Source organism: Wyeomyia smithii, chromosome 3 (assembly GCF_029784165.1).
Source record: "Wyeomyia smithii strain HCP4-BCI-WySm-NY-G18 chromosome 3, ASM2978416v1, whole genome shotgun sequence".
Taxonomy (NCBI): domain Eukaryota; kingdom Metazoa; phylum Arthropoda; class Insecta; order Diptera; family Culicidae; genus Wyeomyia; species Wyeomyia smithii.
Genome location: NC_073696.1, coordinates 54,311,586 through 54,328,529, shown reverse-complemented (window position 1 = coordinate 54,328,529; position 16,944 = coordinate 54,311,586). Strand labels below are relative to the sequence as shown.

Sequence of the window (16,944 nt, the reverse complement as noted above, 5' to 3'; positions counted from 1 at the left end):
CTTCATGATTCCATGATTTTTTTTTCATGAAAACGGGAATGGAAGCCCGCTGGTGTAATATTTGAAAACACGTTCTAAATACTTGAAACCAACTGCACATCATCGTTTAGAAAGTATTTGATCGCTTTCGGCATCAAATAAAATATAAATAAAAGCCAATAAAGTTACTTGAACTAGCTAGTCATAAATTGGTGGGCATTGGGTACCACAGAATAACCCTAGTTTACATATCCTCACCGAGGCCGGTTGATATTCCCGAAGCAACTATAACCAAGAATACAGCTGAATATGGTAAAGCTTAACGCGTGAAAACCGCCATCTAAATGGACTATTCCTATTGTTTGGTTCATCTCAATACGGTTGCATTGTACGCAAAACAGGAATAATGTGCCGGTCGTGATATTTCTCGCAGACGCCACACAGCCTTGCACAGCTTCATAACGCAAATTAAGCAAAACAACCCGCCGGGAAAGAAGTAAACTTTCAGCGAGATATGAATTTATTGATGATGACAACCATTCGGATGTGTATGCGCAAAAGTGCAACTGCATAACCCAATGGGCTAAATGAACAAAAAAAAAGAAAACATTTTCTCTTCCCATATCTTCGCGCTTCCGAAGGAATGCATAATAATGCTAATGATAATAAAATAAAATAATAATAACATAAAAATTCTCTATGCTGCTCTTCAACTCAACTTGCTGATCGGTGAAAGGCGATGGCGCGCAGTGGGCAGCCGAAGCTTTCGGTTCTGGGTGTCTTTGGGATGATGCTTCGAGGGAAAACACGCCCCGTGTAAAAGTTGTACCACTGCTTCCATAGTTAGACGATAATGGTACATTACTTATAATAAAAATAATAATAAAAGTTGATTCTGATACCGAACCGGTGTGGCACCGGTCCCCGCACCGGCTGCGGGAAAAAAAAGGCTTAAACAAAGGGCAAGGGGAAATCTGAAACAATTGATAAATTCGTGACCATCAAAACGGGTGCATTGTACACTTCGGCGTCATCGTGTTGAATTCAGTGCATCAGACGGAGGCAGGTCCTTGTTCTTTTTCGCCCTTCGGAAAATCAAGCACGAGTCCCCCAGAGATGCGGTGGAAGCCGAAAAGCGACCGTCATTGTGTTCCGAACGGTTAGGATAGGACAGAACCGAAGCTGTCATTATATGCATTTTTTGTTTCTTCCAGGGTGCATATTGTGCATTCCGCTTAGTCAACCCGCTCTGCGCAGTGTCTTTCGCTGTTTTGAATCGCTTCTTTGGAGGCATATATTTCGCAGCCTTCAGTTGCGATACTGTGCGAGCTGTTCTGTTCGTAGGGGGAATTTTTGGGCGGAAGGAAGCGCAAGAATTCATCGATGGATATTGATCTGGTTAAGTTTGGCTGCAATATTTTGCAAGGTTTTTGTTTTTAATGCCAACTACTGTTGGGATGCGAGAGTAACCTGCTAACCGTAGGTTGGTGTAAGAATGTGATTCTACAGAGTGAGACCACTAAAAATGATAAGATACTCGTATCGCTCTGCTTGACGGTGAATATACTTCATCGGTAAGGCGATCGCAAATCGATCTTACCCCACCCGGAGGCTACCCTCGTTTTATAACATCCAGGAAGAAAGGCTACTGCAGCTGGTTGGCACTATATTGTGGTGGATCACCATTGTGCACGAATATTTCTACCAATCACTGCTGAAGATTGGTGTGCATTTTAAAACGATGCACCAGTCTGGGATCCCCTTTTACAAAGTGAACGTGATGAAAGTGCATGAACGAGAGGGGTTCGGTGTACCGTCCAATACCTGGAATTATGGTACCACGGGATCAGCGATGGTTGGGGAGCAGAACAACACGAAGTAAAAACAAAAATATCTTATTTGATCTAGATTTTGACAATATTGTAGCGACTGGTAGATGCTGCTTAAATTTATTTTTTTTGGGGGCAGCACCCAGTACCAGTCGCCAGTTCGGTAAGGATGCTGTGTCGCACGGCACAGACCCGAGTCATGCGAGAGTACATTGGGGTTTCAAATTTTTGCATTCATGTTCTGATCTTTCGCTTGTCCTGGCTTTGTTTTCTTCGCGGCAGAAGAAAGGAGCCCGTCTTATTATCATCATCGATACTTGCACCTTGAACATTCCTTCGAGCAGACCCTGCCAATCGTGAAGAAAACCGAGCAGAAGTTGAATTATTGTGCATTATTCACCGCATCACCGTCAGTAACCACCAAACAGAGAAGGAGGGGAAACCGGGGCTTCAGGTCAGACTGATGGTTGAATGCACCACCGGTGCGAGTACACATTCGAAGTGGGCACCACAATATGCATTATGGGCTGGTTGATTTCCTTTTTTGGGGTATGATATGGTATCACATTTTTGCTTTACACTCACTATCGGAGCGCTTAGTATTTGTTTTCATCTTGCGCGCAGGGAGCGAGGGAAAATAAGCAATGAAACTTGTCGCACAATTTTAATAGCACAATTTGGGGTGCATTGATTGAGTGTTTACGTATGGATCACTCCAATAGTTCCTTACTTTGGGTAGTTTTAACTAGTTATCAACTAGTTTGAATTAGTTTCTATTTACGACTAATTTTCTAAATGGTATTGATGAAAACAAATATTTTTTAGAGCCAGAACGAACGTTCTTATTTGGAATGACAATTTGTTCTTGTTCAAAATTACGCGAATCTTTTTTTTTGCGCGGACGCATCAATCGCGTAAAAAAAGAATTTAGTGCACTCAAAAAAAAAAAATAAAATAAAGGAATTCAAAGAAATTGAAGAATCTCAAGTCTCAAGTCATATGAACAATTCTTGAAATTTGGTGAACTTTAAGAATTTAAAGAATTTAAAGAATTTAAAGAATTTAAAGAATTTAAAGAATTTAAAGAATTTAAAGAATTTAAAGAATTTAAAGAATTTAAAGAATTTAAAGAATTTAAAGAATTTAAAGAATTGAAAGAATTTAAAGAATTTAAAGAATTTAAAGAATTTAAAGAATTTAAAGAATTTAAAGAATTTAAAGAATTTAAAGAATTTAAAGAATTTAAAGAATTTAAAGAATTTAAAGAATTTAAAGAATTTAAAGAATTAAAAGAATTTAAAGAATTTAAAGAATTTAAAAAATTTAAAGAATTTAAAGAATTAAAGAATAAAATAAAATAAAAGTATGAAGAATTTAAAGAATTTGAAGAATTAAATCGTTTTGAAGAACTTGAAGAATTTAAAGTCACCAAAATTGGCGGTTACATGCTACCGGTTAAAGTGACGCCAATGTGAAATCTCGATAAAAAAATGGTGCTTCTCGGTATCTTATCGTTCGTCGCGCATTTATACAGAGCGTTTCGTGATTCCGTTCCAAATAAGTCGGTACGCGATGCATCGTTGCTTTTATTTTTCGATTTTTCTAGCATCATGCATGCATTGACGTTTTCAAATAATTATGACCTGTATTTGAGTTATGATTTTTTCTCGGTAATGCTTTCCTCCTCCTCGGAAATATGTGCGTGGCCTCAGTAACATTTTTATTACATGTTGGTTTAACTCAGTTCCACAAAATGCAAATAATAAACTTTGTACTTCCTTTAAGTAAACCACACACATTTGTGCGTGGTCCTAAGAACTTTCCTAAGGTCTTCATCTATAATTTATTTGACACAGCACAAATACAATTTAATGTTTAACGGCGCCAATTATATCTGGTAGCTTACTTTCTAAAGTATCTTAATAACTAAAAGCAAACTTTTTATCCTCGCTGCCGACTACGAGCTGAAACTAAATCTAACTTAAAGCTAGAATGTTTTGCATTAAAAGCACTGATTTGTTGTTTGATGGTTTTCCATCGCCATAGGTAAGCAGCATATTGAATATGTTCCGCTGCTGGGCCTTACCTAAGGTCTGTTTCGATTCAATCGGATCCACACCGGGTAGTATAACATTTTGAATCCCACTAAGATATACCACACACTCCTGTGCGTGGCCCCGACAGCATTCTTACTGTGTCTCGGTCTGAGTCGGTACCAAATGTATATACGCTAATTGTGCTGCTTTAGTCAGCCGGCTGAACATAGAATAGCTAAATGCAGACGGGTCATAAGTATAATCGCATCACTTATCAAAGTTTACCCTTTTCCAGCGTACCTTTCCCAACTAACAAAAATGTTTTTCCTGTGACCTTTGTGGAGATGCAGAGATCAACATGGTCTACAAACAGCGAAGGTCATACTAATATCCCTTCACTCTTCCTACCTGACTGCAAGGACGCTCTTTATTGTTCCTTCAAGAATTTAATCAGTGAAACTTGTACAATGATAATCAGGGTTGATATTTGTTTACACTCTTGAGTGAAAGTGAAAAAAGCATCCATAAACGTTATTTTTTTACAATCCTTTCAGAGTTCTCCCTTCCCGCGTGTTTGTCAAAACACCTCATTATATTTCATGCGATGGAAGCAAGACAACAAAATCAGTTTATCAGATAACGAAGATTGTCAAGGCATCGGTCAGTGTCAGTGAAAAAGTGTTTCGGTGAGGTTCAGTTTGGTTGAGTGGACTGTTTGTTTTTCTTTTTCGCTTTGAAGTGAAGATCATTTGGTTGGATTTGTCGTCAAATTTTATTCCGTAACCGTGAACGATGCGCGCGATCTATTTCATCTGAGTATAACAGCACGTTACCTATGTTCAATGCTTTAGCGTTTGCTTCTGAGACTTCAAGCGCTGTTTCACTTCGCATGTTGTGCTGACATAAGCCAGCATAAGCCACTGCATGGGGCATATAAAACTGCATCTGGGGCGTTTTGCCCCGGTAGATTAGAAAGCTTTCGATTTAATCATATTTTTTAATAAAATTATGGCGTTTTTGTGTAACAGTAATTACAAAACAAAACAATAGCAGTGAATTACTGACTAAATAAGGTATCTAACTACATGAAAGATTTGTTGTTTGTGATAACCATAGCTACAGTATTGACTATGTTCCTTAGGGGGGGGGGGAGGGGGGGTGGCTGGCGGCGTATTATACCTGTTTACCCTACTAGGACGAAAATCTAAGGTATCTGAAAGAGTGCTGCGATCATTGGAAGTGAAAATTGAAAATGATTGGCTGTAATTTTCGAAGAATTTTGCTGGGGAAAATGACTTTTATCAGCACTGATTCGGATTAATTACGGAGCTGCAACCATTGATATGTGCAAATACTTAGGCAAAAAGTTTAAATATAGAAAATATAGAAAAATTGAAAATAATAATATAATAAGAGCTTAGTTTTGAAAATCTTTTTTTATGAAAACTACGAAAAGTTAGCTAAACCTGGTTATCTAGTCAAGTTTAATTTTCCAAAAAAATTGGAAAAGAGTTTTAAAACCAGAAAGGCTAGACAAAAATGTACCAAGCGATTTCAATTTTGCTGATGACATTCCAGAGCGTTTCTCTACAACAGTAGTGGCATTGGCAAAAAAAGGCAGTCGATAGAAAAAATAACTGTAAACACATATCTATAAACTTGCCGTCTAGTTCCCCATATACGAATGATTTTTTTGGCGTTTACCTTATTCCCATGTCAACGATGGCATGTATGGTTGTATACAACATCTTTTTTTTTTTTTAAAGGGGGGGATTTGTTAGTAGCTTAAGTATTTATGATAAATATAAGTAAATAATGAGTATGTGTGTCCAATCACAAATGGTGACTTCTCAACACTGTTAGAAATTTGTAATTTTAATTGTTAGGATTTGTTTGGTTTCGCAATTAGGACTTATCATTCGTAGGGATTTAAACCTACTTGTCAGAATAGGGGAAGTAAACGTATAACTAACTTAATTGCTAACTTATTGGCTATAAAGAGAGCTTATCGTAGCAATTGAGAATTGCAACGATTTTTGTCGAAAATTGTTAATAATTTTATTTGACATAGCTTCTAATGGTTCAACACCAGAGAGACTATGTAATTCGAGTGTACCAAACCAAGGAGGACGCTTCAAAATCATTTTCAGAATTTTATTCTGAATCCTTTGGAGCGTTTTCTTCCTTGTTGAACAGCAACTTGACCAGATCGGTACAGCATAAAGCATTGCTGGTCTAAAAATTTGTTTGTAAATCAGAAGTTTGTTCTTTAAACAAAGTTTAGAATTCCTGTTAATGAGAGGATATAAACATCTCGTATATTTGATGCACTTGGCTTGTATATTCTCAATGTGCTCTTTGAAAATAAGTTTTTTATCATAAATTAGTCCAAGTACTTAACCTTGTCAGACCAACTTAAAATAACCCCATTCATCTTGACAACGTGATTATTGATTGGCTTGAGGAAAGAAGCCCTAGGCTTATGCAGAAAAATTATCATTTGAGTTTTAGAAGCATTGGGAGAGATTTTCCACTTTTGCAAGTAGGAAGAAAAAATATCTAAACTTTTCTGCAATCGACTGCATATGACACGAAGACTTTTTCCTTTTGCGGAAATGCTTGTGTCATCGCAGAACAATGATTTTGTGCATCCTGGAAGCAAATCAGGAAGGTCTGAAGTAAATATGTTGTACAGGACTGGACCCAAGACTGAACCTTGAGGTACACCTGCTCTGACAGGAAATCTATCAGATTTTGAATTCTGATAGACAACCTGCAGAGTTCGATCAGTAAGATAATTATTCAAAATTTTGATTAGGAAAATTGGAAAATTAAAAGTTTGCAATTTCGCAATCAAACCTTTATGCCAAACACTGTCGAATGCTTTCTCTATGTCTAAAAGAGCAGCTCCAGTGGAATAACCTTCAGGTTTGTTAGCTCGTATCATATTAGTAACTCTGAGCAATTGATGAGTTGTGGAATGCCCATGGCGAAATCCAAACTGTTCATTTGCAAAAATTGAATTTTCATTGATGTGTGACATCATTCGATTAAGAATAATTCTCTCAAACAGTTTACTTATTGAAGAAAGCAAACTGATTGGTCGGTAACTTGATATTTCATCTGAATTCTTATCCGGCTTTAAAATTGGAGTAATTTTTGCATTTTTCCATAATTTGGGAAAATATGCAATTTTGAAGCAGCAATTGAAAATTTTCACTAAAAATTCCATTGTGCTCTCAGGGAGATGTTTGATTAGTATATTAAAGATTCCATCGTCACCAGGTGCTTTCATATTTTTGAAATTTTAAATAATAGATTTAATCTCATTCATGTTAGTTTCAATTATTTCTGCAGGTAAAAAATTCTGGGAAGAAATTAAATCAAATTGACGTGTGACTTCATTTTCAATTGGACTCACAAAATTCAAATTTGAGTTATGAACACTCTCAAACTGCTGCGCAAGTCTTTGAGCCTTTTGTTCATTGGATACAAGAAAACGTTCACCATTTTTTAAAACTGGAATACGCTTTGTAGGTTTCTTAAGAATCTTCGACAGCTTCCAAAAAACTTTTGAATATGGTTTAAATTTTTCAACTTTGGTCTCAAAATTTTGATTTCTCAGAAGAGTAAATCTATGTTTAATATCTTTCTGTAAATCTTTATAGATAGCTTTAAAACCAGGGTCACGAGAACGTTGATATTGACGTCTGCGGACATTTTTCAAACGAATTAGAAGTTGAAGATTCTCGTCAATTATTGGAGAATCAAATTTCACTTGAGCCTTTGGAACAGAATAATTCCTGGCATCAACAATTGCACATTTTAATGCTTCCAAAGCGGAATCAATATTCACTTCGTTTTGCAAATCAAGCTCATTATTGAAATTTCTCTCAATATGAGTTTTGTATATTTCCCAATTAGCCTTGTTATAATTAAAAACAGAGCTCATAGGGTTTAAAACTGATTCATGTGATAAAGAAAAAGTTATTGGAAGATGGTCAGAATCAAAGTCAGCATGTGTGATCAAATCACTACATACATGACTTTGATCTGTTAGCACCAAATGTTGAAGGGTTTCTTACAGAAGAAAAGCATGTAGGATTATTCGGAGACAAAATAGAACAGTATCCTGAAGAACAATCATTGAATAAAATTTTGCCATTGGAATCACTTTGAGAATTATTCCATGAACGATGTTTAGCGTTATAATTGCCGATTATAATAAATTTCGAACGTTTGCTGGTGAGTTTTTGTAAATAACCTTCAAAAAAATTTTTGTGCTCGCGTGTGCATTGAAATGGTAAATATGCTGCGGCAATAAATAAAATCCCAAGTTCAGTTTGAACTTCAATTCCCAAAGTTTCAATAACTTTCGTCTCAAGATGGGGAAGAGCACGATGTTTGATTCGGCGATGAATAACAATTGCAACTCCACCGCCGGAGCCCTGAAACCTATCATATCTATGAACCACGTAATTGGGATCATATTTTAATTTTATGTTAGGTTTCAAAAATGTTTCAGTAATAATTGCAATATGCACATTATTTACTGTTAAAAAATTAAAAAGCTCATTCTCATTGGCCTTTAATGAGCGAACATTCCAATTTATTATTTTAATTGTTTTATTTGAAATCATTGCTAAATTTTAAATTAGAAAGTATACAACATCTTTCAGTACACAGCCGCTCTATTGCCGAGTTTGCTTGTCTCTAAGGATTTGGGTTGTTACCGAAACGCACAGTTTGTGTAGTTCAGATACCTCCAAATACGCTGAGATATTGAAAAAATACTTTTTTGAGTTGAAAATATAACGAAGAAAACCGGCCTAAAATGTTTGAAAAATTGTGATTTTTTTTAGAGTCAATCTGGAGATCAAAATGTAATAGTAATGTAATGTAATGTAATTAACAATGGAGAAAAGCAACCCGGGTAAAAAAGACCTTACTGTAGTGCCAAAACGACACCCGAAGTACATTTTCGTTTTATCTTGTGATGCTATGTACCAATACATTCCTTAAGTGATTGCTCGGCTGCTAGCGCGGGTAGCTATCACAAACACATAGCAACAGAAATAGTTTTCTGAGATGACACTAAAAAAAGGCCGTACTTTTAGAATGTCTGTATGTAACTATTTGTATGATCGGTTTAGAGTCTTAGACCATATTTGATCTGGCTGAAGCTTTTGCACACATATTCCCATGGGCTAAAGATATCATTTTGTATCAATTTTTTTTAATCACGATTCGTTTTTTGAGAAAAGCCTATGTAGGTTGCAAATATTTTCAGAGTCAGAACGGTTTTTTGAACCGTAGACCTACGTTTCATTGACTACCCGATATGCTTAATTCAGCAATAAACAAGTGTAGTAAAAAGTCAATCTAAACCATAAATAATGATAGGGAGCTCCGTAGCCAACCTTGCGTCCGCCTTGGTAAGCGGATGGTCGTGGATTTCGAATCTTAGTAGAACCAGGCCATTTGGTGGTTGCCAAAGGACTTTAGCATGGGTTTATTCTCAGGCTTCCCACCAAATACCTTTCCTTCATTTTGAATTCTACAGTACCTCTGTTGACTCTCCTTCTAACAAAAATAAGTCCCTGTTATAATAAAACTGGTGTGAGTAACGTATGAAAGTTCTCTCCAGGGAATTGTAATTAGGCGATATTGTTAGGAGGGACAGAGGCTCGGTATAGTAGAGTGGTAAGCTTGAAATGGAAAGGTAAAACTTACACACAAGCACGGATATGAATGATAAGCGTATCACTTACTTCAATAGTGCTACTGCCAATAATGTGAAGTGCTGAGTACAGAAAACACCTAGGCAATATCATAATAGATCTAATCTCTGATCGCAGTGATGAGCCCACACTGGAAAAAAAAACAATAACAATAATAATTATGTGTTATTTTTTATCATTGATGCAAGTCACAAACGTCGTAACTTGCTCACAATTTTTTGTTAAAGGAATTTCTTTTTTCTTCTCTGAGAAACCAATACTTGAGAGGAACGAACGTCAATATATCACCATTAGGCTGTCCCAAAAAAAATCGATGTTGAAAAGGCCAAGGCGCTCAGCCCTAAATTGTAAGATAATGCTATTTATAGCATTTTTGTAGAACATTTCGACTTTCGAAATAATTGTTTTCATGTTGCCCAAACGTGATTTATGAAAAATTACTTTTTCAAGCTACAGGGTCTCCTACGAAAGGCAGAAAATCGAAAGGCAGAATCACGAAAGGCAGAATCACGAAAAGCAGAATTACGAAAGGCAGAATATTTCATAAGGCAAAATAACGAATGGCAGAATCACAAAGAGCACGAATGGCAGAATCAAAATTTGGTCTATTTTTTTGGCTTTGTGCCGCCTCGGTTCCTTGCCCTCGATGATGCGTCTTCGCCGCATGAATTGTTTTATGTTAATTATAATCAACAAGCCGTTGAGACTAGTGTAAGTTATACCTACCATCGAAAAATTACTCCCCGCGATGCCGTTGAGACTCTTCAGGATCTGAGCCAAACCAGTTTGCGCGTCTCGGATCTAATAATTAGGCTTTATCTGCACCTCTCATAAAAACTGGTCATCGCTGTGTGACCAGTTATTATGTCTGGTTACCAAATAATATTAAATAATAAATGTAGAGTAGCAGCTTTGATACCGTGACCAGCATTCGCACCAATTTACCATCACGCACTAGGCTATCGTAAGTCAGGTTCTGCTACCAGTGATTCTGCCTTTCGTGCCCTTTGAAATTCTGCCTTCTGAAATATTCTGCCTTGTGTGTACGGTCAAAGAGTTCTGCCTTTCACGATTCTGCCTTTCGTGCTTCTGCCTTTCGTGATTCTGCCTTCTGTGGCGAACCCAAGTTACAAAACCTCTTTTTCGCACTTTTTATAAATCTGTTCGATTCCTACATTTCTCCATATATTTTTGTATTTTTGTTTGATTGTTTTTGAATATTTTGCATGGTTTAGTTCAGCATCTCATTCAAATATTTGACTCACAGAACCATTGAACATCACAAAAAAGTAAATTTTTCTCATAATGTTTAGATAAAAGCCTTCAAAACACATATAATTTTTTTTATCAAGAACTGAAATATTCACTGCAAAGCGGGTTTCAAGAAAAAAATTTAAATGAAAAAAGATTCTTGATATCTTATCGGGGGGCTGAGATATGGGCATTTTTACATGTGATGGAAAACTATGCATTTTCACAAAAATGCCACTAAAGCTCAATATCTCTATTGCACAGTGTTTTATTCTGCCGTTTTCGTGCGATTAATTGAATAGTGATTCAAATGTTGATTATAGCCATATGGTATGTTCGGAGGAGTTTCAGGGTATTCAAAAATGCATCTTTAAATGTAGAAAGATGGGTGAGATAAAAAAATTACTTTTTTATCAGATTAAGATAGACGCTAGGCGTCTTTGACAAAGTTTAAGGTTAGCTTAAAACAAGAAACTTTACTAAAGATATCATGTTTCTATCTCTAACATATTACGAGTAACATTAAGTTTTCTGTTAGTTATTTTTTATCTCCTAAAATAAAACAGTTATTCAACATATTTGTTGAAATGCATAGTTGTTCATGACATATAAAAATGGCAATACCCCAGCCCCCCAAAAAGATATCAAGGATCTATGTTCATGTAAATTTTTGTCATAAATCCCACTTTGCAATAAAAATTTCAGTTGTTGATCAAACATTTTTTTTTGTGTTTTGAAGAGTTTTATCTAACAATTATGGGAAAAATTATTTTTCCCGTGATGTTTAATGGGCTCTGCGAGTTAAATAATTGAATGCAATGCTGAACTAAACCAAGCAAAATATTCAAAAACAACCCCACAAAAATGAAAAAATATATGGAAAAATTTAGGAATCGAACAGAATTGAAAAAAGTGCAAAAGAGTGGGTTTGTAGCTCAAAAGGTCATTTTTTCATAAGTCACGTTTGGGCAACCTGAAAACAATTTTTTAGAAAGTCGAAATGTTCTACAAAAATGCTATAAATAACATTATCTTTCAATTTAGGGTTGAGCACCTTGACTTTTTCAACATCAATTTTTTTTGGGACACCTTACTAATCGGTCTAAGGTTGTCTAAAGAGTTTTTTTTTTTGCAATGGTACCTGCGATCAGAATGTTGTATTTTTTCCGCGGTTTCGGGAACCAATGTATTACAAGTCCCTAGAGTCTCCCATTAGCGAAAGTTTGTTTTTATTTTGTAAAAAAAAATTATCGAGGCTCAACATCCCGAATTTCGATTGAGCCGAAATTTCGTAACCCTAACCCTTGCTTATGCCACTAGTAATTACCAATATCATTTTCACAAGAACCCTTTTCAAAAATTAGTCTTGATCAAAAAGAAAACTTCTAGCTCAAAATAACATTCTTAGCTCACAGGAAAATCTGTGAAAAATTTCAGGCAAATAAAAAATGATAGTTTAAATGATAATTATTATTGAATTAATCAGACGGTTTATCGTTGTATTTCTAGTATTCCAGAGATCCGAATTTCCACACTGCATAGTGTGATTTATAAGTAACTTTCCGTAGTACCTGCGAGGCAAATCGTGCACCCCATCTTCCCCTACACAACCTATACAAACGAGCTGGTGGCTGTTACCGATTTTATGTACGAACAGATTCTGCGTTCTACTCGTGAAACGTTCCGCGATTAGTTTGCGATTGGCGCGGAATTGAATTTATGTTGAGATTATTGCGCTCACTTTCCACCTTTTTGTTTGCTCCGCGTACGCTTGTTGTACGCCATCGCAACGTTTGCTAGCCCTTCTTAAAGTTCTTGCTCGAAAGCGGCTGCTGTCATTGGCGAGACGCAAAAACGGGGGGGAAGCTCCCGTTTCGTGCGGACAACCGGTAGTGTGTGAGATGGAAAATTAAAAACAATAAAAAATAGTTTGATACCAACGGAATCCAGCATTAATTTAATTTAATTATTCTCCTTAGCTTAGCGTCCGTAGATTTGGACGGATGAACCAATACGCTCTGGGTTCTGCTACCGAAGGGCACAACCGAGAGAAGTCGAATGATTAATTATCTGCACTGCTTTTCTCGCGAGAAGCGCGTTTGGATTCAAGAGTGCAGTTGGAAATATTTTCCATTTTATGTCGACTTTATGGTCAGCTGGGAGGAATCGCGTTGTGGCCGATTGTTATATTTTCACCATGGCGTGATTGTCCTTTTATAGGATACCACAGAACGCGCAATTCTACCGAAGTCGCATACTCAATCGGCCATTGAATGGTAATTTGGTTGGGCCTGGTGCTTGCCAATTATACGAGCTTCACTGCACGCGTATTGACATAAGGGGAGGATGCGTTCCGTTTGCGGTTTGGTGAAAACATTTTCGTTTAATATATTTTTTCATGTCAGAAAAAAAACCTCTGTGAAATCGATTCACACCCAAAATTGTTTGAACCGACATTGTGGCTTTATAAAAAGAAAATTGCTGAAATCTAGTTAATGAACAAGCGTACAAATGTTGAATATGTGGCGCAGGACTTTTATCATCATTCAATTACTGTCACCCCGAGACACCGCCCGGAATGCTTTATACTGTACGCAATGCTGGCAGCCTAATCACACCCAATTGGATTTTGTCCATTAGTATTCGCATAGCTGACCCCAATTAGGGCATCACCGGTTGCATACATAGTACATACCTTCGCAGTTGAGTGATCGTCTTGCCCCGATAGTCGCAACCGGGCTCGCTGCAAACGAAATTCCGTTCGTCCGAGTGGCGGCTGAGCAGATGGGCCCGAACGTCCGCCGCACTTCGGCCGATGTAGAAGCAGCGCTCGTGTTGACAGGCAAATTCTTTGATCGATTTTTGCTCCAGGTGAACCGTGGCATGTTGGGCAAGGATTTTGCTGAAAATGATGATGAGTAATGGGAAAGAAATTAATTAACGATTGCTGATTGCGGTTTGGTTTTATTATATTTTTAGCAAAGCTTGGTGACCAGTAATTGGTAGCACTGGACCTAAAAGAACCCATGTTACAAGTTTTAAATCTTTTATTACTGAACACTTTCGAAAAATAATCAACAGCAGTATTATTTATTTCCGCGAAACAAAATGAAAAATAGGAAAAAATTAGGAGATCAGGTCAAATCAAAATAACTGTTTGTTACAATTTCAATTAATAATTATCATTGTTATTAATTCATCGTCTCAATTTCGATTATGACGCGTGGAGCGTGCCCGGAAACTTTTCCATTAATCTTTGTTACAGATATTTTCCGTCTGATTAATGGCAACCTGGGTGCGTGCGTTTTTCCATTTTAGAATAAATACACGAAATAAAGCAACACCGTAGGAGCTATTGTTTCGTCCAGACAACCAGGTTCGGTGTTACTTGTAGCAGGATCACCTCCAGGAATGGACCAGCAACAGAATTAGTTTCCCAGTCTGCCCGAGTGCCCTGGCGGAATTGAAAAGGAATCATATGCCACGTTGCTGTACAGGGTCGGGAGAGTGGTTAGAGAGCAGTAACTCGGATGGTGTTTCGGGTGTGCTCATGTGCTGTCGGCCAGAGTCCATACCTTTTCGACCGTAGACTAACGAGTCTCACAAGCCGCTACCAGCGGTGTTCCTCTCCCGCCCACCGGTGCGAGGTGGCTAGAGTCTCTCAGCCCAGCTGCAATACCCCATTAAGCATAAATATAAATCTAAATAGCAAATAAATTATGAAGATTTTCATTTTATTTGCTCTGAAAATGGTAACTCCTAGAAGCTAGTGTTGCGGACAGTGTGGCCCTTTCGCAGAAAGTGTCCTTCGGTGTAGGATGTCCTGGTTGAACCTGCGGACGCGGTAGGTATATTATTTTCTGAACAGTGTGGGAGCCAAACCCCGGGTGGAGTCACGGTAACTCTTTCCGGGGATATCAGAGCTCAACATATAATAGGCGACAAAGCATCCCCAAACAAAGAGAAATGGCTGTTGTGCACCACGACCAGCAGAAATAAACAGCAAAGTCAACTGCAAGAAATATATGTTTTCCATGGTTTTTAAATTCTTTTATATATAATTACATTTGGCAGTAATAAACAAGTTGTAGGCATTCAGCTTCGGGCTAGGACTTTCCCGGTTTTTCTTCAGCTATGCGGAAAATAAAACACTTTACTCCTTTACATGTACGAAAATAAGAGCAGAGTGCTACTGTTTTTCGTTTTTATTCTGTTTATAGCAAAACCGTTCCACATGTGTATGATCCTGGTCGATCCTTTGGTTCACTTTTAATGGCAAACGAGGTACTTTGTTTTATTTTATTTTATTTTTTTTTTCGGACTTCGAGATTCACCAGTCGAATATTTGCAGTTGCATTAGGGCGACGGATATGGTTTGGTTCGTTTCTGGCCGTTCTGTTTCGGCGGCATCTATCTGTGCGGAGGTTTTTGGGTCCGTTACCGCCGTACAGTGAAAAGCGCTGCAAGCATTTCTTCACATCGGTAGAGATTTTTTTTTGCTGCCCGCTACTACTGCTGTGGTAAAGTGTGTATGCTTTGAGAGGGGTCGACCAAATTCTAATAGATTAAAAGCCAATGGACACTGTAGAAGACCGCAGTTACCTTCACGTGCGAACGATGTACCAAAGCGTCTAGAGACTAGGAGGATTTGGTGGCTGAGCTGTTGCGAAGGGGAACCGTCGTTTCTGGTCTCCTTCGGAACTTTTCATCGACCATTTATCTTCGCGCCAAGTAGTGGCAGGTGGGAACGGTTTGTGGCAGAGGCGAAGTAAAATTTGAAGATTCTCGATCTGCTCTGGTGGCTGGTCGACGCTCCCGAATGGAAAAGTGCTTCGAGCAACTGGTTTAAATTGATTCGGGAAATTTTTGGCAATTTCATTGCATAACAAATATTTTCCAAGTTTTTTTGGTAGCTATTCTTAAAAAAAAATCATCAGAAGTCTGAATAAAGATTTAATATTTAATGGTCAACTAACGCAAAATCTTTAAAAAATGCTGAATAATTTGAACTCGATAAAACCTACATCGACTGACAGTGAAAGTTTTATAAATCAAAAAGATTTTTTTACATAAAAAGATGAAGTTTTAGAATTCGTACTCCGAAAGAATAAAATTACTCTTTTTTCAAATTGTTATGAAACAAATATTGATTCATTACATTAAAACGAACGATAATAAAATTTTGCTTGACTTATTTAACGAGTGACAAATGGAGTTTTAATTTTTTTTTTCAGAGATTCTCTTACTCCACAACAAACACGCTCAGAGGGAAGTGAGAGTGCTATCTTCTGTTCAAAATGGAGTTGAAGTAAGATACATTGCTTAAGCGCATTGTACAGTTCTAGCTGAATAACACAAAAATCTCGGCAAAACCGTTCACCGTGAACCATTTCGAAAGCGAAAATTCTGCGGTTCCGATTGTGTATGATATCCTACAAACCTAATGGAATTCGATGATGAGATAAGGTTCCCGAAGCTAATCGTGAAGCAACTTAGCATTTTGATTGGATTGTACTGAAAACAGAAATTATAATGCATTGCTTTCCTTGTAATACAACAACAAAAAATTGGTGAAGTGTAAAAATAATGCTGACGAAATATCTGAACACAAGGTCATCATGAGACACATTGGATCATTTAATTTTAAGATCGTGTAACATTTGTTTTCAAATAGTCGTACTTGGCTTAATGATAATGGCGCGTGAAATCAGTAAGACTAGGACGCTACAGAACAAGCCCGCTGATATCATGAATAACCTTATTATGTATAAAAACCGGCAAAAAAAATTCCAAGCCTAGAAACATGCAATATACATTTGTGAGTTAAAATAAAGTTTGAAGTTTATTCACACAATGCCAAAGATTTTAATACAAATGGGACAAAATAAAATAGATTCCATATTACTAAAAAGAAAGTACATGGGTTAACCGACCACTTTAGCAGCAAATTAAGTTTTAGCCATTCCTTCCTATTGTACACACCTAGCGGGTGCCAAACATTCACCTCTGAATCATCGGTTGTAAGGCTCATAATGCTCGAAGAAGTCTCGCAGTCTATGAAATCGCTTCTATGGAAGAGCTCGTTGAGAATCTGTGCCAAACGCAGGA

The 16,944-nt window shown here is 37.2% G+C and overlaps 1 protein-coding gene across 3 annotated transcripts in view; it reads right to left on the bottom strand.

Moving 5' to 3' along the window:
- LOC129726957 (zinc finger protein 236-like) overlaps positions 1 to 16,944 on the bottom strand; it is a 161,889-nt gene that overhangs the window by 11,691 nt on the left and 133,254 nt on the right. For all 3 annotated transcript variants that reach the window (XM_055684276.1, XM_055684277.1, XM_055684278.1), the window contains exon 6: positions 13,532 to 13,738. In XM_055684276.1, the coding sequence (XP_055540251.1) occupies positions 13,532 to 13,738 (207 nt within the window). The remainder of the gene's footprint in view (positions 1 to 13,531; positions 13,739 to 16,944) is intronic.